The sequence below is a fragment of the Apis mellifera genome, linkage group LG13, assembly GCF_003254395.2.
Source record: "Apis mellifera strain DH4 linkage group LG13, Amel_HAv3.1, whole genome shotgun sequence".
NCBI classification, from domain to species: domain Eukaryota; kingdom Metazoa; phylum Arthropoda; class Insecta; order Hymenoptera; family Apidae; genus Apis; species Apis mellifera.
In genome coordinates this window covers 2,524,113-2,543,832 of record NC_037650.1, presented here as the reverse complement: position 1 = coordinate 2,543,832, position 19,720 = coordinate 2,524,113, and the positions used below count along the sequence as shown (strand labels likewise).

Sequence of the window (19,720 nt, the reverse complement as noted above, 5' to 3'; positions counted from 1 at the left end):
CCTCAAAAAAATTAAACTGAAGAAATTCAACCGAAATATTTATGTGTTACGATACATTATTAATAATATTTTATTCATTATGAAATTAAATTAAATTATTGTAATTATTTAAATTAAAATATACTTTTCAACACAATTCATGCACTATTATTATCATTTATATAGAAATGAAAAGATGTAAATTAATAATTATATTGGAAAATTCAAACAAAATAATCAATGCACCATCTAACAGCGATAAAAAAAACTAATCAAAAGCAAAACAGTGAAAAATATTTGAGAAATAAATATTTCTGGTTTTGAAAAAAATTTCTTAAATATTATGAATTTAAATTAAAACTTATTTATATATTTTTTAAATATCTATTATTTGTAATACAATTTATATTTTTCTATATGATTGTTATATGAAAACATGGTGTACAAAACCCCATATAGTTATGTATCTATTTTATATTTTATCTATGATTTTATTTCATGATTCTTATAGATGTCACTATAATCGTTTAATGAAAGCAAGCTTTATATGTAAAAACGTAATTTCGTTTAAGTAAAACGTTGTTTAAGTCTTTTTAAATTTAATTTCTTTTGTGTATAAGTATTTCTAATAGCAGATAAAAAAATGTTAAATTCTTCGATAAATGAACGTGAAGATCAGTATCAAAAATTAATAGATTTTACAAAGGAAATTGATCAAGAAATTATTAAAATTACCTCTGCTTTGAATTGGACAATGGAAAGTATAAAACTTGATGTAAGTATGTTGATATCTTATAAATGAATACTCTTAAAAATAAATAAATACAAAGATTATATTGTGATTTATTTTTTTAGGATGATAATAAATTGGTTTGTCCATATGATTCATCTCATCAAATTAGTAAGAAAAATCTACATCAACATTTGGAACATTGTCAATGGAAACAAGAAGGTTATAATGAATTTGATATACCATTGCCTGAATCAAGTTTATCCTTAAATTCATATTCATCAATAAAATTAGGTATGTGTTAATTTTTATTAAAAATCAATTCTTCAAAAAAAATAATTTAATATTCCTAAAATTTTCTTTTGTCATAGATTCACAAACACAAAACAAAATTTTATGGGAAGCAAAGGAAAAAGATCCAACTATGAAAATTGGTTAGTATAATGCATGTAAAATTTTAAAATATTAAAATTTTTACAAGATTTAAATTGCTCCCTTTTTTACAGCAAATTATGAATGTTCTACTTGGCACAAGCGCTATATATCCTTTTTTATATCTTTTTATATATATATATTCACATTATATTTAAATAATATTTACTTTATGTTTTCTTATTTAATTTATCTTTAAAGTCTATAGTTTCTTTCAAAATATGAATTCTTAACACTGATAATAGGTGTGGGTGAGCGATTAATTCCAAGAACGTCCAATAGAATCTTCACAGATTTTACTTGTGATGAAAGGAAAATTTTATATGACTACGTTGTGGCAAATACAATTAAGCCAGACATTGGTCATGATATTACAGATATTCAGAAACAGTAAGTATAACAGTTTGTATAACAAAGCTAATTTCTTTAAATTTTATGCATATACTTTATAAAACTTGAATATTGTTTTAGAAACAGTGAAGATAAAGAAGATAAAGAAGATAAGAAATTGTCCTTTCTAGAAGTGCTTATACAAGAACGTAATTTAAAAAGACGACGAGCTAAACATAGAGGTGTACATACAAATAAAAAATCTCATACAGAAATTTTGAGAGAAGTTATACATCAACAAATGCAGTTATATATTGAATATATAACAGATACACATACAAATAATCATACTACGGAAACCGTAACTAGTACTGAAATTCAAAATTCTGATATTAACAATCATGTTAATATACAAAATTCAGATTTATTAATTGATGAATTTTCTGAGAAATACCATGATGTTTTTACAAAAGATCTAAAGGATCATTATGGAAATTCTAACTCTCGAAATGATAAAAACGATAGATATTTTGAGAAATCGCATATTTCTCATACAAAAAATTCAAAAGAAACAGAAACGTATTCACGAACTAATGAATTACATAAAGCACAAAAATCTTATAAACGTAAGAGATCACATTCGAGAGAACGTGATTATGATAAAAAAAATAAATATGTATCTTCACGAACACATTATAAGAAAAATAATATGAAATCTCATAAAAATGAAAAATCGTTTGATATCGACGGCCATTCCAAAAGGAACATCGATCGTCGAGGAAATCGAGAAAAATTAAGTTATAACTATTAAATTTGTATAGTTATTAAAATTAAAGAATTTTATATAAGTAAGACTATATTCACTATATTCTCCCTTTCCATAAAATGAACAAAAAAGAAAACTTTATTAAATTATTATTAGTAACTATTAATTTAATAACCTGAATAATTATTAATATTTAATAATGAAATTCTAATATATATCTAATTTATTTTATTTATATTTAATATTTGAATTTTAGAAATTTTAATTTCTATTTCTAACATAATTCTGTAAAAATTTATATATATTTATATACGATACATATAACCTATTACGATATATATACCATATACAATTTGGTACATGCAATGTTCTATTAGAAGGCGGAATAAAGATAGTAGAATAATATTCAATGTTTTTTAGACATTCTTAACCTTTTAGTTGTGATTAGAATTAAAATTAAGTTTCAATACAAATATAATGTGTTTTGTCAAATCGTGATTTTAATATAATACATTATAAAACCAAGAATATAATATCTATATTTTTTTTATATTAAAAATTAAATATTGTAGTTTTGCGAAAAGAAACGACGAAGACATGTTCGATTAAGATATTTCATAGTGCGATTATGCACTAAAAGTAAATAAGAAGATCATATAATAAAACAAAACATAGAGAGAATAGAAATAAGGTAAAATTCTTAAAATCATTGCTATTTTTAGAGTGTCGCAAATTCAGAAAGAGCAAATAATTATTAGAATTGACAATTAATGTCATCTCTTGAATATTAAACACATTTCTTTAAAGACAAGATAAAGTAGAAATAGAATTTAATTAAATTATTATCATCTTTCGAATATCAAAAATATTATTTTCAGAATTATTCAAAAAATGATATTGTTCATCAATTTCTTTATTTTTTCTTGCTTCTGAAAAATGTTTTTGATTTTCAAAAGATAATGTTAATAATCAATTTTTACTCTATATCTAGTTTCTTTTACTATTTATTCTTTTTGTTTATATATCTTTTTTAACAAACCACGAATTTGATTAATTTTATTGTTTTTTTTATCTAACATAATAATTAAAAATCTTAACAGAGTTTATTCTATTCTATGTTTATTATATATATATCTTAAATATATAATTCGTATGTATTCATATTTTATTCATATTTCTTTTTGTATATATATAATTTTTCCTAAAAATAAAATATTTTTACTTTTTATCAAATTTTTATAAAATCATAAATATTTTCTTATATGTACTACGTACATATAGTAGTATGCATAAATATTTATATATTCGTAATATGTATATAATGTATATAAAAAAATAAATAAATCCAACAATAACAACTTTATATTCAAATCCATTTGTATAAAAAAATATTATAAATTGATATTATTTTCATTGTAAATGAAAAATATAAGTGTAATTTTTAATTCATGAATAATTTTAATTCACATATGAGTTTATCTATTATTATATACACAGTCAAAAAATCTATGAATATAATACATATAAACATATATTATTAAAAAATATATTAAAGAAATTATTTTTAAAATCTGTTAATTTTATCAAGTTATTTAATTAAATTGAATATAATTTTTGCATTCGTCGTTCTAAATCGTAGAGGGCATACCAAACGCTTTGATTTTTTATGCGATTAGTATTTCAGAATATAGAATCCAAAGTCTATTAAATTTTGAAGAAATTTATTCTGTATCTCATCTGTGGATCTATCATATACATACAAGTACGTATCTAGGCATCATATTATACTGTATTTTGTTTAAAAACATTATCTAGTTTTTTTTCACTTGCAATTAGTATACATATATACATATATACATATATATATATATATATATATATGCATATGTTCAAATTTGCGCGTGCGCAAGTATATTTGACGAAACAATGGAAAAATACGAAGTTTTGAAACAAGTGGGTGAGGGATCTTTTGGACAAGTATATAAAGCAAAAAAAAGATCCGATGGTGAAATTGTAGCTTTTAAAGTAATCCGGAAGGTAAAATGATAAAAATTCGTAATTAACCTTTTGATTTCTTACTTTTATAACTGTACATATATTTTTATGACTAAAGTCATTAGTAATAAATCTTATAACAAACAAAATTATTTAGCGTGGTAGATCGTTTAAGGAATTGAAAAGCTTGCGTCAAGAATGTGAAATTCAACGACGTCTTCATCATCCAAATATTGTTCAAATGCTTGATTCATTTGAAACAGAAAATGAGGTATTAAAATAATTCTTGAGAATCATCTTTATGCATTTTCTTTCGGGTACAACTAATCTTTTCTGCAGATAGTTGTTGTGACTGAATATGCAGATAAGGAATTGTATGAGATATTAGGTAAAGCAGGTCGTTTATCTGAACAAAGGGCACAAGTAATAGCTTGTGATCTTGTGTCTGCACTTTATTATTTGCATTCCAACAGAGTATTGCACAGGTTCGATATTTTACATGTTACAATATTTCTTAATACTAACATTATTTCTTGCTTTAGGGATCTTAAACCACAAAATGTACTTCTTGAAAGCAATGGAGTGGCAAAATTATGTGATTTTGGATTTGCTCGCAGTATGAGTACAGGCACACATGTATTAACTTCTATAAAAGGAACGCCATTATATATGGCTCCAGAGCTTATAGAAGAACGCCCTTATGATTATAATGCAGATTTGTGGTGTGTTAATTTTTAAACAATTAAATTTAAAAATATTTAACAAAGTTTAGTATATACGCAAAGCACTTTGATTCCAGGTCTTTGGGTTGCATTGTATATGAATTAGTGGTAGGGTCTCCACCTTTTCAAACAACTTCTATCCTTCATTTAATCAGGTTAATAAGATTTGAAGCGATTAAGTGGCCAGATTATATTTCACAAAATTGCAAACAATTCTTACAGGTTATAACATATTCATATATCTTGAAGTTTTCAAAATATAAAGGTTTTCATTAAAAATTTTTATCAATGAAAATTTGATTAGTAGGGATTATTACAAAAGGATCCTTCGCAAAGGTTAACTTGGCCAGCTCTTTTAGATCATCCTTTTGTCAAAAATAGACTAGTAATAGTTGGTGAAATTGGACCTACACCATTTACTACACCTCTATCTGCAAGTCAAACTAGAGAAAAACAGTTGCAGTTACAAAATTTGACGGTGCAACCTACTGATCATCAGTCAAAGTATATATATGTATATATTACAGTTAAAATTCAAATTCTATTAAAAAAATTCAATTTTTTTTATTCAATACTAAATTCTAACAAATCTTTCTATTTTTAATATTCATTTTGATTAGTTAATTTAAAAATTGACTTAATTGATTTGAAAATTAAAGTCCATTAATTTATTTTTATAATTAACTAATCAATATTAATAGAATCAATTGCTAATAGAAAATCTTAAATAAAATCAATTTTGTCTCGTTAGGTCTCCAGTACAAATAGGTTTCAAATTTAATTAAATAACATAGCGTATATTATATTATTTTATATTTTTTATTTATAATTTAATATTAAAATTTTATTTAAAAAAGACATATAATAATTTAAAAATTTACATTTTTAAAAAATAATTTTAATATAACATAGATTTTTGGAGAAGGCAATTAAAAAGTTACAAGAACACGAAAGAACAATCGAAGAACGCCGGCAAAAAACATTTACGTCATATCCGCGTTATCCAATAGCACACGGTTATTGCCAGTATGATACGAATCAATGTTACACTTTACGGCATAGCGAACCAAGTGGAACGGATTCTAGCACCAGTGTCGATGTACTGTTAGGAAATCTTAGCTTAAGAGCATCCTTGAAAAGCGACTTACTCTCAGCAGATCATGCATTATGTCAAAGTGATTGTCCAAACACCAATGACTCGACGAATAAACAAGACGGTTTAACATTCGAACGAATGTTGAGCATTAAATTACCGGTTTACGTAAGCGAACGAAATCCGAATGAATATCTGAAAGAAGAGATTAAATTACAAAAGAAGATAGAAATGAAAAACATCGACGAAAGTAAATTTTGCCTCGTGCAACAGATCGTTTCTCGGGACAACGAGAAGGACCGTGAAAATAACGAATATAACGCATATAATCAAAAATTACGTTCCCGACGGGACGACGCATCCAATGCTGGTCTATCGTGTGGCAACAGAATACCAGACTGGAATCCAAAAGCTGTGGACAGACCGATCGAAAACGAGGAATGGATAGCATTCTTGCAACGATCAATGGAAGAAATCATGGATGGCGAAGTAGGATCGTTGCTGCAGCAAAATTGCGTGTCGGTGTTCGTATCGCCACTGAGAAATCCTGCAGCCGGTTGTCGAGTCATCGAATACGTTGCTTGCCTCTTGTCCCTACCATACGTTGTGTCCGTGGCAAAAGATTCTCTGAAGAAGATCACCCAAGTATATCTGGACGTTCGAGTGGTGCCGAATCTCGTTTACTCTTTGAAACTTTTAATGTCGAAACGTTCCGAGTCGGAAGGGGACAAAAAGTCGGAGCCGACAAATGCAATCACGCGATCAGCATCCACGCTATCCGCCGACGAGTTACAAACCTTGGAATACATGATGCTTGTACTTTGCAGATTGGTTTACAATAGGCAACAATTTCTCACCCAATTCTGCGATGCCGTCTATATCGTAAACGGAGTAACGTTGCTGCAACAATTATTGAGTTTAGAAAAAAGAAAGGCACGTGTAGTCGTAGATCTCGTAGCAATTTTAAGTAATATATTACGCTCCCAACCGGAAAATGCTCATCTCGTTGAAAAAGTTGTATTGCATTCGCATTTATCGGGTAAGTTTGCCGACAGGAAATTGTATTTTCTTACTTTGTAATTACGGGGAACATTTTAATCTTTCCTTTTCTTTTGTTTTTCTTCTTTTTTTTCTTTTTTTGTTTCTTTTTGTTGTTTTGTTTTTCCTTTATCAGTAATACGAATCTCGGTCAGTTGTTACATCGAGAAAATATTTTTTTTCATAAAAAGGAAACTCGGTAGAACAGCTTGGTAAACTGCTCACGCATCGGCAAGCGATACTCAGAACGAGAACTTGCCACCTGATTAGACTGTTGGGTAGATTTTCTTGTAGAGCTTTACAACAAATCTGGTGTAAATCCTTAAAGAATTTAGTAGAGAATTTAATCATGGACAACGATCAAGCTGTAAGGCTTGTAAGTAATTAAAAAAAAACTTAGGTCAGGTGATTTAACTCAGAAAATATTACATACAGGATATATATATATATATACTTTCAGGCCGCAGAAGACGCAGTCAACGAATTAAAGGAATTGATATACTACAATCAAGAAAATCCTGTTACTTGATGCATTTTCTTATTTTTTTTCCAAACATTTTAACATTTCATTTTTTTGTATCTGACAACAAAACATGTGAATATTAACTTTTTTTTTTACCAAACTAAACAATATTTTGTTGTTATTTTTATTATTTATAAAAGAATCGAACTTTTTAAAATCAATTACAATTTCTTACTAAGAATCCACTCAATCGATATATCATCCATCGAATTGTTACCCGCAGTTCCGTTCATCTCTCGTTTGCCACATTCCTCCTTGTACATTTCACGTAACTTGAGCGTGTCTTTCTCGCTCAATTCTTTTCGTTGGCCAAGTTTCACGTTTTTCTTCTGCATAATTAATAATACGAACGAATAAAAATGATAGTAGAAAAACGAGACGAAGAAAGAAATTACTTACTTTCGGTGTGATGGTCGGTTCGCCATTTTTCGAGAACGCGTAAGAGCTGTAATGCATTATGCTGTCGTAATCGTAACCGATCCCATAATCGGTCACTGTTCGATTGTCGTATTTGTTAAAATTGTGTTCCCTTCCTGAATAATCAGTCGCCGGTCAATATATCTAATAATCTTTCCAAATCGTGATCGATCGATTTACCTGGCTTTATATTTTCCCAATTGATCGCCACCCATTCGTCGCGATCCGCGGCGCTTTGCTGATGATAAAAGCCCAGTGCGTGCATCAGCTCGTGCACGATCACGCCATGTTGCACGCATCCCGGATTCTGCAAATTCACCACTTGGCCGCGATCGTGCCTGCCTACCAGGGACCAACATCCCGACGATTTGGCCTCTATAGTGATGTAATCGATATCGGATTTTTCGTAAGGGCGAAAACGTATGCACGTGTTCTGATGGTAATCCTCTATGGCGTTTTTGATCACCTCTATATCTTCTTCGTCTACGATCAATTCAAAAATTGCGTATTTGTTTTATATATTGTTCTTTATTATAACGCGGGATTGAATTACCAAAATCTTCCTCCTTTATGTAATAGGGTACGACACCGCCTGGCCAACGGAACGCTGTTTTTATCAGACCGTTCTTTATCTCGTCCTCCTCGGTGGTCATTATGTCTCCTTCGTACAAACCGCTTAGTTCCCAAATATTCTGCTTGTCCGTCTTTCTCCACGATTTTATGCGATTAGCTGTGAAAAATTAATAACGGATGATCATCGTTCGATTACCTTTTGAGCTCGTGAAAGTATTTTACAAAAAAATTCATTTGTACCAAAAATTTGTAAATTAATATTTTTCATATTTGTGTCAATAAGTTTTTGAATATACGATTTTGCACTCGTTTCTTCAAAACGATGTTTTGAAGAAGGATATTTAAAATCGTACGTCGCATCTGCCTTACCGATAGTTTCGTGCTCGTGAGTTTCCGCGAATGTCCCTTGAAATTTCGGCGTTGGAGGAATGATTTTTTGCCCAAAATCGATTTCGATCAGACTGGTCGAATCGATACCGAGGCTCGTGGTTACGACGAGTAACGTAATTATTATTTTACCATATTTGAGGCAATGCATCTTTCTCCACTCGTTAAATCCTTATTGGGTGCAACGAAAATAGGTACTGTGATATAAAACGCACAAGTGCGCGTATTTATATGTACCAACATAATTATAGTTACACGTAATAGATAAGGATATACGTATTCTACCCTCGTTTCGTTTATTTCATTATCGAGCCTGTTAAAAAGTTTATACATTTGTTAAAACTTGGTCGTAACGGATATGCATAATGATTTCCGTCGAGTATCTTCCTTTCCATCATTCGAATTCGATATCTCTGAGGAATCTGTTACATCTTGAAATTTCCTCTTAAATGTATTTAAAAGAAGTATTTAGTAGAAGGAGTGAAGAAATTCAAACGAATATTTTCTTATTTATATTTTAATATCCAGTCATCTTTGTGTTGATGAGTAAGAAAGATATGATGAGAATCAACTCCAAGATTGCAAAGTCAATCTTTAGGATCAATAATCGAAAATAAGAATATTCGAAATTAGTGAAATTTATTATTATCGAAAATATTTATCATATACCAGGAATAATAAAAATTCATAGCGAGATACAATATACTTCCGTTCTGTTTAAAGCTTTTACTTATTCTCTTCTAAAATAATATATATCAATGCAAATTAAATGATAAGAGAGACCGCAAAGAGAATACTAATTTATTATCTAAATGGTTATTTAGTCTACTGATTGGCCAATAATAACTCGTCAAGTCAAAGCCGAAACGAAAGTCTTTGCTTGAGGAAAAAATTGGTAATCTAAAATTAGCTCGAGAGCCTCCGGTTGAATGTCCCCACATTTTTGGGATACCCTGTACAATTAGGTCCGTTCGAAGGGAGTTCGAAGAGAACGATACGCGTAATTGCAACAGTCAATGTCTATAAATACGTTCACATTTGATTTCTCCAGTGTTCAAACAAGATTTGACTCTTTCTTGAAAAAGAAAGTAAAGAGTGAAATTTGCGCCTTTGCGAATTTTGTTACATTGCTCGTGTTTTTAAAAGACGGGAAAGAAAAATAATACGAAGAATAAGATTAAAAATATTATAAATATATATGTATATAGTATAATACGTCGTATGTAGGTCAAAATGATTCGGTAGTCATCCGTGTGTGTAATTCGGGATCGCTTTAGATCTTTATCTTGTTCTTTATCTTACACCGTCCAATTGTACCGTTCATAATTTTCGACCGAACATAACCTCAAATTTTACCAAGTTTTTCATATCGATCGAGATGTTCGACAAAAGCATCGATAAAACAGTTCAGCATTTGAATTTCTAATCGAAAGATCATTCTCTCAGTTGTTTAATCGTTTTGCCATAGTTCAATCACTTTTTTTCAATTTTTTTTTGAAACGGAAACTGCTCGAAGAAACGGAATATCTGGTGCCTTTTTTTTCGAAGATAATCATGGGTAAACTCGTAATCGCGCTTGAAAATCTTTTCAAAGAGCGATCGAAGCAAGGTCAATGACCAGCCTGTTCCAGATTCGAGTAGGAGCTCCACATAGCCTAAATTCTAACCGGATTTCTTGGAACCGCAAGCAAGCAGAATGCTTCTTTCGCGTCTGTTACGAAAAATATACGCCTTTTTCAAGCACCAATGATCAAATTTCTCAAATATCCAAATATATATCCATCTTATTTCCAAATCCAACACTTTTCGTCAATAATTACTCATCCATTTATACTTATAAATTCTTCGTATCTATATATGTAACAACTACGTTAAAAAATAATCATCGAGATTCCATCGTAAGATCCTTTAGAAGAAAAATTATCATGAAAAATTATTTAAATTCTATATTAAAGAAAAAAAGTTACAGATAAATAATATATTGCAAAAAAATATATTCTCATGGAGAACTACACTATGCCGATTCTTCGTGAACCACTGACCCACTAGGATCCAGTGGGAAGTATCGGCGGGAATGTCCTGCCGCGTCAGAAACGTATTTCGGTAGTAGCGTACACTCACCACAAAAAACCATACTTTTTCGTGAAGTTCACCGACCTCGTCCAGCCTCTTCGAATTCCATCTCCTTTTCTCTCCCCCTTTTATCCCTCTCTTTCTCTCCGTTTACGTATCGCTTGCACGATACTTGCGCGATTTATCTCTTTCTTCTTTTCTTTTTTTTTTTCCTTCTCTCTTTTGATATCGGTAACGAATTTAACGCGATAACGAGTACGAAATGGAAATAAGGAAAAAAAAAAAAATGGCGATGCACGTTGATCGGTACGTGTAAGCACGTGGACATCGGGCCGTTATCTAGCGGACCACGCACAACAATGTCCTCCTGTTTCCCGAGCCATAAATTCCTATCTACTTACCATCGTTTTCCTTTCTATTCCTCTTCGCATTTCTTTTTCCTCTTCTCCTCCTCCTACCTCTTTAAACTGGATTTCCTCTCTTTTCTCTCCTCGACTCGTCCTTTTTTTCCCCCTTTTTCCTCTACTCGAGGAATTTTCCAAACGTTCGCCTCTTTTCGCATTATCCTTTCCTATCCTTTCCTCGGACCGCCGTCGCCTCTTGGTCCCCACCACTTTTCCATTCTTCGCTCCTTCTCCCCACCACCCCTTCTCGTTCAGGTAATACAAGTATTTCCGAGCTCTCGACTCGGTCATACACCTGTGAGAGTGAAAGTGTCCTCCATCCCCACTAAGAAGCATTTGTACCGTATAGCCATGCTTACGAAGCAGCAGCTTCGACACTAGAAGAGGCACCAGAGGTGACACCGCTACCACCATTATCACCACCACTGCCAATCGCTACCGCTATCGTCATCGTTCAGAGCAAATATATAGGTATATCTTCTTATCGTGAATTCAAAAAACAATTTTTCGAATTTTTTTTTTAATCATTCTCATTTATTATTTATCACATATATATATATATATCGATCCATATCAGATCGATTTCTTTCAATTTGAATAATATACGAACAAAGAGATCGTCGAATGGTGTAATAAACATTTCTCGTTAGAGATTGAAACGATTATTTTGCCAGGCGAAAGGGGGGGAAAACTTTCAACTTTTTAAATATATAAGAATAATATCGAAACGGTACGCGTATTGTACACGTGTACCATTAACGTGGTATCTCATGGTGCTTACTTTTTTTCTTTCTTTCTTTTATATATATATATATATTGAATATTTTCGATGTGAAAGTATGAAAGAGAAAGAATGAAACAAAGGAAGGAAATTTACGCGCCAAGTATAGAAACTGGAGGGTCTAAAGGGAATTAAAGAGAAAGTAAGACGGCAAAGGCGGCGGGTACGTTCTGCCTGTTAGAAATATTCTTATAACGTATAACGTGTAAAGCCACGATGAGGTTAAAAGACATTAAAATGCTTTCATCGATGTATTACCTCCTCGTATCCGATGTATTACATCTCGGAGGAGAAATTTCGAAAGGCGTGTTCCATAATTTTTTTTTCTTTCTTTCTTTCTTTCTTTCTTTCTTCCTTCCTTCTTTTTTTTTTCTTCACCAGTACTTCTCTACTCGCCAGCTCGGTTCGGCCAGTCAAAATAATACAGACAGTTTTACAAGGTATAGACGGTGCGGTAGTTTGCGATCGAACTGAAGTAATAAACCCAGAAACGGCATTCGGGGCCAATACACCTACCTTCTTTTATAGGGCAACGAACTCGGTACTCTTGTATAGTATCACGACCGTAGAGTGTCGCTCGCACCAAGGTTTATTCGCATACATTACGCTCTGAGAGAGAGACGACGGTATACGTGTGTATATATATATATATATATATATATATATATATATATATATATCGATGAATTAATTGGTAATTCAAATGGGAGGACCGTTTTAGAGAGATTGTTCAATAGAATTATATACATTTATCGTATAAAATATCTGTATAAATTATTCCTCCATTGGATCCGAACGAAGAATTTTTTCTTAATCGATGAATAATAAATATATGCGAGCTCACGTACGCGAGCATCCTCGTAATCATAATCAAATTCATTAAACTTTCTGAAATGCTTCGATATGTTTTTACGTAATAAGCAGTACGAGCAATAAACTGTTTCTCGATTATCTCCTTTCGCCGGGAATATTTCGTTTTCGGTTCATCGGCCTGTCCTGCAGTCGATGGGATACGGTACAGTACGGTGATGTGAAATGGCATGTCTGCTGAAGTACGAAAGTCGTGAAAATAGCGTATTAACGAAATTAGCATAAAAGGAGAAAGTCGCGGTCGTCGGCCGCACTTGGCCACGTTTGGTGGTTCGATTCGACGATCGTCGAATCTGCGAATTCCCCGTTCGGGAAACGGCTCTCACACAACGGGGGAAAGATCGAGATACTGAAGGTGACCAATAGGGCATTCGAGTGGACGGATATTATTGTATATCCGTGTACAACGTGGGAGAGAAAGAGAGAGAATATAAAAATGTACTTGTGCATTTGTTCGAGTGAGATATGAGATGGAGGGCGTGGAAATATTCGACGATTCATCGGAGAATTCTCTATTCTTGAAATTCTGTAACATCGCTCTAATCGTATTTTTATCGAATAGATTTAACAGATAGATTCATCGAGTCGAGTCCCGATGCGGTACGTAAATTAAACTTAAAAAAATGAAAGGTAAAAGTTGTTGGCAAGTCTTGATACTTGGTGCTACGATGTGACTCGCACACCTCGGGTGAACAAACTTGAGAAATTTATCGAGGAGAAACGATGATCTCTCGCGAGCAAAGAAAAGGACCCTAACCTTGATAACTGGATCCAGCCAATGACCCCAGCCGATCGTTGCCCTGGTTCTACCTGCTCACCACGAGAATTAGAGGAAAGAGATAAATAGTCTGGTGTGGTATCTATCTCCCAGCCAATCTTGCTTCATTAACCTTTCCTTCAAAAATTTCACCATTTCCAATTACGAGATCCATGTAAAAAAAAAAAAAAAAATTGAATAATCTTACGGTTTATCTACGGGAAGAGATGCGCAAAATTTGTTGAGAATAGATAAGTTGAAGTGGAAAAAACACGTGGAAAAATTGAAGAGGGCGGTGGAAGAATGGAAATATATCGGAATGGACGATGAAGAGGGAGGAAGAGAATTCGCGAAGAAAAATTCTCTACCGCTTTTGTCCATGAGAAGTCGACCGAGGATCGGTATATATAAAGTTCATTGCATCTTGTAAGAAAAAAAAAAAAAAAAAAATCTAATGTCATCGGCCGGTCAACGATTCGGCGTTTTACAAACCGATAGTCCTTGAGGAAAAATCCATTTTATCGAACTCGAGGAGTAGTCGACCTTAGGTTGGAACGAAAAAAAATCTGTCGCAATGGCCAATTCGATTCGACTCGCGACTCGCTTACTACTACTACCGGCTCGCTTTTTGAAGAAAAGGACAAACGAATCGTCTCTCCCTTCTTATCGGAAGAGAGATTTCGTCCTGACTTTTCTCTGAGAATAAAAAAGAGATAAGGGATATAACGAATTAATGGTGCAAGTAAGCATCAAGGACGGCATCGATCGAATCCATCACAAATGACCTTCTCAGTCATTGACCGTCCTAGGGGATACAACAGAGATTAAATTCCATCCAATAGTGACTTTTACTCACTTAGCGTACTTAATAACAACTCGACGAGGCAATATCCCTATGGACAGGTGAATATCCTCCTCAGCGATATGTATTATACACTATTACAAATGTACAACTTTTTGGAAAAATATTTTTTCAAAGATACTTCAAATATTTATGTTCTTTTTTTTTAATCTTCCTTCTAATACTTCTATTGTCTTCCTCTCTTCCTTCTTTTTTATATTCTTTTTTGATTTCTTCTTTTTCTCTTTGTACCTTCTTCTTCTTTTTTCCTCTCTTTCTATCTTCTCCTTTCATTTCCTTCTTTCATCCTCTTTGATTGTCCTGTTTCTTCTATCATTCTTCTTTCCTTCTTCTTCCTCACTTTCTATCATCTTTTTCTTCTTTTACTGTTTTTTTTTCTTTTTTATCTTTTATTTTCTCCTTCTTCTTCTCTTTGTATCATCTTTTCTGATTTATTTTCCTTTTTCTTTTTTATCTTTTATCTTCTCCTTCTTCTCTTTCTATTTCCTTTTCTGATTTATTCTCCTTTTTTTGTCTTTCTATTTTTTTCTGTCTACCTTCACATCTTCTTCTTTGACTTCTTTTCCTTTTATTCTCTTCTCCTTTTATCTTCTTCTTCTCGTTCTATCTTCACCTCCGCCTACGCCTTTCTCTTCTCTCTTTTTCTTCTCATTCTGTATTCTACATTCGCCTTCGTCTTCCCCTTCTATCTTCTTTTTCTCATTCTATATTCTTTGCCTTCGTTTTCCCCTTCTACCTTCTTTTTCTCATTCTATATTCTTTGCCTTCGTTTTCCCCTTCTACCTTCTTCTTCTCATTCTATATTCTTCATTCGCCTTCGTCTTCCCCTTCTACCTTCTTCTTCTTATTTTATATTCTTCATTCGCCTTCGTCTTCCCCTTCTACCTTCTTCTTCTCATTCTATATTCTTCATTCGCTTTTGTCTTCCCCTTCTACCTTCTTCTTCTTATTTTATATTCTACATTCGTCTTCGTCTCGCTCTTTTACCTTCTTTTTATTCTATATTCTATGTTCCTCTTCTATCTTCTTTTCATTCTATATTTCTATATTCTATTCTATATTCGTCTTCTTCTTCTCATTCTACCTTCTATCTTCCCCTTCTATTTTCTTCTTTTTATTCTATATTCTATATTCGTCTTCTTCTTCTCATTCTACCTTCTATCTTCTCCTTCTACTTTCTTCTTTTCATTCTATATTCTACATTCATCTTCTTCTTGTCATTCTATATTCTACATTCGTCTTCTTCTTCTCATTCTAACCTTCTTCTTTTTATTCTATATTCTAGATTTGTCTTCTTCTTGTCATTCTATATTCGTCTTCTTCTTTGCATTCCATATTCTACATTCGTCTTCTTCTTTGCATTCTATATTCTACATTTGCCTTCGCCTTCGCCTTCGCCTTCGCCTTCGCCTTCGCCTTCGCCTTCGCCTTCGCCTTCGCCTTCGCCTTCGCCTTCGCCTTCTCCTTCGCCTTCGCCTTCGCCTTCGCCTTCGCCTTCGCCTTCGCCTTCGCCTTCGCCTTCGCCTTCGCCTTCGCCTTCGCCTTCGCCTTCGCCTTCGCCTTCGCCTTCGCCTTCGCCTTCGCCTTCGCCTTCGCCTTCGCCTTCGCCTTCGCCTTCGCTTTTCGTCTCTCATCTTTTACTCTTTATTCTTTATCTTTACGAAAAGAGGAAGATGAAGAATATTGCGTAAAATATTCGAGGCAATGGTTCATTTTTTTTTACATTCAATTTCCTTTTCATATCCGTTCTGGTCTTCTGGTATTCTTCGATGCATTCACTTAATAATTATCTTTTCATCGGTTATCTAATATATACTCTAACCTATACGGAGAAATTTATCTTCATCAACATTTTCTCTGGCAGAATGATTTATCATCTTGTGGCAACTGATTGCCGTAAAAACGAGTTGAACGCGAGCTTTTATTAGATTGACAAGTAATATTGCACTTATGCAATTCTTGCTGATTACGAGGAAAGAGGAGATGCTATGTTAGCAATTGTCACAACACGTCATAATTGTCATCATTTTCTAGAAATAAAGAAGCAAAAGCTTCTTCCTTTTTATTCATTCTTATTCAAATTCACGTAGACTGTACTCGCATCTCTCTTAAGAATATAGAAAAATTATAATTATATATACTTATACAATTGAAATTGTATATTTTTTTTCTTATATTTCTCCTTTTACTTGTTTATTTTTATCACTAGAATTTGAAGAAGACAAAAATATTTTAACGTACTACTGAAAGTTCTATAAATATCCCATCATTTGTGTGTATGTGTGTTTGTGTGTGTGTTAATAGCACAGTTTAAAAATGTAACGACCTGTGTCGAAACTGTTTGTGATCATTCGATGCAAAGCGAAACATTCGGAATCGGAGCGGACAAATAGTGGTTTGTTTCACAATTGTAAAATAGTCGATCAACGATTTGATAGTCAAAATTTACCAGGCCTGACTCGAATATATCATGAGAATGGAAGGAATCGTATATCGTTTGCATCACGTTTAAGGAAACTATATTATTCTCCAGACTCGATGCTCACTCGATCGTCACTTGCTGTTTCTCCGTTTGAACTTTTTTTCTCTTCCATATCTCGTTCAATATCCAACCGATTTTTCATACATAAATTCGTGCGTATCTCTGCGGTAAGTAAACGTTCAATGCTCGAAAATTGAAGAAAATTGTGAAAACTGTTGGTAACTATCGTACAATTCATAATATTTATCATTATTTTAAATCGAATTTCTCTTAAACAAGTATCATTTACAGTACCTATATACCTTCTTTACTTATTCAAACTATTTTTTCATTCCTTGTTACAGGTAAGACAGAATCAACAAGCAAATTAACGATGATTCTCGACCATTACATCGCGATATTCGTTTTACCCTTCCTCCTTCTTCTATACGTTGTTCGCAAAAATCGGAAAGCCCGTCGTCTGCCGCCCGGTCCTTGGCAACTTCCGCTCCTTGGCTACCTTCCATGGATCGACGCGGAGAAACCTCACGAAACTCTGACGAGATTGTCGCGAGTTTACGGCCCCGTGTGCGGTTTCCGTATGGGCTCCGTGTACACCGTTTTGCTGTCGGATCCGCAACTGATACGCCAATCGTTCGCAAAAGACTCCATCACGAACCGAGCGCCTTTGTACCTTACCCACGGAATTATGAAAGGTTACGGTAAGTATTTTCCATTCTCTTCTTTCCATCCATCTATATTTACACATTTTTCCTCGCCCCCAGGTATAATTTGCGCGGAGGGGGAACAGTGGAAGGATCAGAGGAAATTTATCAGCAACTGTCTGCGAAATTTCGGCATGGTGAAGCACGAAGGAGCGAAGCGTGACAAGATGGAGGAACGAATATCGGATGCGGTGAACGAATGCGTATCAGTAGGCTCAATCATATATAATAATAATAATCTCTCCCTTCTTAACAATCACTGGATGGAGTAGATAAATGACGATTTATTTCTTTCTTATTTCCTTCCTCCTTTTTTTCTCTTTTCATTTCAACACACGCAACAGGTATTGAGAGATCGCGGTGCGAACGGGCCGATCGACCCGTTGGACACCCTCCACCACTGCTTGGGCAATCTCGTGAACAGCATCGTGTTCGGGAAAACGTACGAGGAGGAAGATCGGATTTGGAAATGGCTGAGGCATCTGCAGGAAGAGGGCGTGAAGCAAATTGGCGTCGCTGGACCTCTCAACTTTCTACCCTTTCTCAGGTAACGTCTAATATTTTAGAAACGTGTTTGTTAAAATTTCTTTCCAACGATAATTCTCGAGATAAAGAGATTTGGGTAAAAGCTGTTCGAGATTGTTATCTACAGATTTCTGCCGCAATACGGCCGAGTGATACGGTCGATCGTCGATGGGAAGGATAAAACGCACGAGATATATCGGCAAATACTGGACGAGCACCGGGCGCGAGTCGACTCGGGGAATGGATGTAAGATCGACAGCTTTTTAGCGGCATTCGACGAGCAAATGAGGAAGAAAGACGGCGCGGAATCGGGATATTTCACCGAGCCCCAGCTCTATCATTTGCTCGCCGATCTGTTCGGTGCTGGAACCGACACCACGTTGACCACCCTTCGTTGGTTTCTCTTATTCATGGCCGCCCATCCCATGGAACAGGTATCCCAATTTCTTTGCATCCGTGTACAAAAGAAGTAACGATAAACAATTTTTAGGAAAAGATACAGTCGGAAATGGATCTGTGCTTGAGGGAAGGAGAGCAGCCTACTTTGAACGACAGAATCGTCATGCCCCGTCTCGAGGCAGCCATAGCCGAGGTGCAGAGGATTAGAAGCGTTACCCCCCTCGGTATCCCTCACGGAACATCAGAGGTATTTATACCAAATGAACAAGCTCGATGGAAATACAATTTGTATAATTATACAAATTGTATAATTTGTTGTATGATTGTCCAGGATGTGGAAATAGGTGGTTACGATATACCGTGCGGCGCCATGATCGTGCCCATGCAATGGGCTATCCACACGGATCCCGCTTACTGGCGCGACCCCCTCGAATTTCGACCCGACAGATTCCTGTCCGAGGATGGAACGTTCTTCAAGCCTGAGTCGTTTCTTCCGTTCCAAAATGGTAAAAACGGAACTTTTTGTTCTTTGTTCTTAAAACATTCTTCTCTTCATTTAAGTTATTTCAAAGGGAAACGCGTCTGCGTTGGAGAAGAATTGGCGAGAATGATACTGTTCCTGTTCGCCGGGCGAATTCTACGCGCGTTCTCTGTGCGTGTACCAGCGGGCGAGATCGCCGATCTCGAAGGCGAGTGCGGTATCACGCTCGTCCCGAAGCCCCATCGGTTGGCGTTCGTCGGGCGGGATCGATGAGATTTTTTTTTTTTTATTTTTTTTACTTTTTCTGTACGAACGAGAAAAATTTCATTTCGAGAAAATAAAGTATCTTTTGAAGATTTATTCGGCCGGGAGAACGATCCGTCCGTTTAGAAAGTTC

The 19,720-nt window shown here is 33.9% G+C and overlaps 4 protein-coding genes across 14 annotated transcripts; 3 read left to right on the top strand and 1 right to left on the bottom strand.

The window, feature by feature from the left end:
- Nucleotides 1-509: 509 nt before the first annotated feature.
- On the top strand, nt 510-2,323 carry LOC551392 (U11/U12 small nuclear ribonucleoprotein 48 kDa protein). The gene is made up of 5 exons (XM_016915687.2): nt 510-754; nt 835-1,003; nt 1,081-1,143; nt 1,387-1,531; nt 1,613-2,323. The coding sequence occupies exons 1-5, from the start codon at nt 623-625 to the stop codon at nt 2,280-2,282; spliced, it is 1,179 nt and encodes a 392-aa protein (XP_016771176.2). The 5' UTR covers nt 510-622; the 3' UTR covers nt 2,283-2,323.
- A 458-nt stretch (nt 2,324-2,781) lies between these two features.
- On the top strand, nt 2,782-7,708 carry LOC726525 (serine/threonine-protein kinase fused). Of its 5 annotated transcripts, none has more exons than XM_006557819.3 (9): nt 2,786-2,928; nt 4,390-4,503; nt 4,572-4,717; nt 4,775-4,954; nt 5,032-5,176; nt 5,262-5,458; nt 5,867-7,086; nt 7,277-7,461; nt 7,546-7,708. In XM_006557819.3, exons 2-9 carry the CDS (start codon nt 4,474-4,476, stop codon nt 7,612-7,614), a joined length of 2,172 nt encoding a protein of 723 aa, XP_006557882.1. In that variant the 5' UTR covers nt 2,786-2,928; nt 4,390-4,473; the 3' UTR covers nt 7,615-7,708. The 5 variants fall into 5 exon arrangements, with proteins under 5 accessions (XP_006557884.1, XP_006557882.1, XP_001122254.2 ...); XM_001122254.5 differs by lacking the exon at nt 2,786-2,928 and adding an exon at nt 4,101-4,274; XM_006557821.3 differs by lacking the exons at nt 4,390-4,503; nt 4,572-4,717 and having other exon boundaries at nt 2,782-2,928.
- Nucleotides 3,849-19,683, top strand: LOC408398 (cytochrome P450 306a1). Of its 5 annotated transcripts, none has more exons than XM_016915818.2 (8): nt 3,849-3,999; nt 17,559-17,915; nt 17,979-18,127; nt 18,263-18,465; nt 18,571-18,877; nt 18,934-19,089; nt 19,174-19,348; nt 19,415-19,683. In XM_016915818.2, exons 2-8 carry the CDS (start codon nt 17,588-17,590, stop codon nt 19,594-19,596), a joined length of 1,500 nt encoding a protein of 499 aa, XP_016771307.1. In that variant the 5' UTR covers nt 3,849-3,999; nt 17,559-17,587; the 3' UTR covers nt 19,597-19,683. The 5 variants fall into 5 exon arrangements, with proteins under 5 accessions (XP_016771307.1, XP_016771308.1, XP_006557890.1 ...); XM_016915819.2 differs by having other exon boundaries at nt 19,404-19,595; XM_006557827.3 differs by lacking the exon at nt 3,849-3,999 and adding an exon at nt 11,799-11,933 and having other exon boundaries at nt 17,667-17,915.
- On the bottom strand, nt 7,602-11,508 carry LOC410406 (zinc metalloproteinase nas-13). 3 transcript variants are annotated; one of them, XM_006557823.3, is made up of 5 exons: nt 11,460-11,508; nt 8,579-8,755; nt 8,206-8,508; nt 8,008-8,141; nt 7,602-7,937 (listed from the first exon to the last, which is right to left on the bottom strand). In XM_006557823.3, the coding sequence occupies exons 2-5, from the start codon at nt 8,676-8,678 to the stop codon at nt 7,770-7,772; spliced, it is 705 nt and encodes a 234-aa protein (XP_006557886.1). In that variant the 5' UTR covers nt 8,679-8,755; nt 11,460-11,508; the 3' UTR covers nt 7,602-7,769. The 3 variants fall into 3 exon arrangements, with proteins under 3 accessions (XP_006557886.1, XP_006557885.2, XP_393886.3); XM_006557822.3 differs by lacking the exon at nt 11,460-11,508 and adding an exon at nt 11,107-11,439; XM_393886.6 differs by lacking the exon at nt 11,460-11,508 and adding an exon at nt 8,968-9,537.
- Nucleotides 19,684-19,720: the final 37 nt, after the last annotated feature.

Coding starts and splice junctions, on each gene's coding strand:
- LOC726525 (XM_001122254.5), top strand. CDS start 4,164: ATGGAAAAATACGAAGTTTTGAAACAAGTGGGTGAGGGATCTTTTGGA. Junction 4,275..4,389: donor CTTTTAAAGTAATCCGGAAG/GTAAAATGATAA, acceptor AAAATTATTTAG/CGTGGTAGATCGTTTAAGGA. Junction 4,718..4,774: donor TCCAACAGAGTATTGCACAG/GTTCGATATTTT, acceptor TTCTTGCTTTAG/GGATCTTAAACCACAAAATG.
- LOC408398 (XM_016915818.2), top strand. CDS start 17,588: ATGATTCTCGACCATTACATCGCGATATTCGTTTTACCCTTCCTCCTT. Junction 17,916..17,978: donor CGGAATTATGAAAGGTTACG/GTAAGTATTTTC, acceptor CCTCGCCCCCAG/GTATAATTTGCGCGGAGGGG. Junction 18,128..18,262: donor CGGTGAACGAATGCGTATCA/GTAGGCTCAATC, acceptor CACACGCAACAG/GTATTGAGAGATCGCGGTGC.
- LOC410406 (XM_393886.6), bottom strand. CDS start 9,136: ATGCATTGCCTCAAATATGGTAAAATAATAATTACGTTACTCGTCGTA. Junction 8,756..8,967: donor TCACGAGCACGAAACTATCG/GTAAGGCAGATG, acceptor AATTTTTCACAG/CTAATCGCATAAAATCGTGG. Junction 7,938..8,007: donor AACCGACCATCACACCGAAA/GTAAGTAATTTC, acceptor TTAATTATGCAG/AAGAAAAACGTGAAACTTGG.
- LOC551392 (XM_016915687.2), top strand. CDS start 623: ATGTTAAATTCTTCGATAAATGAACGTGAAGATCAGTATCAAAAATTA. Junction 755..834: donor TGGAAAGTATAAAACTTGAT/GTAAGTATGTTG, acceptor TTATTTTTTTAG/GATGATAATAAATTGGTTTG. Junction 1,004..1,080: donor ATATTCATCAATAAAATTAG/GTATGTGTTAAT, acceptor CTTTTGTCATAG/ATTCACAAACACAAAACAAA.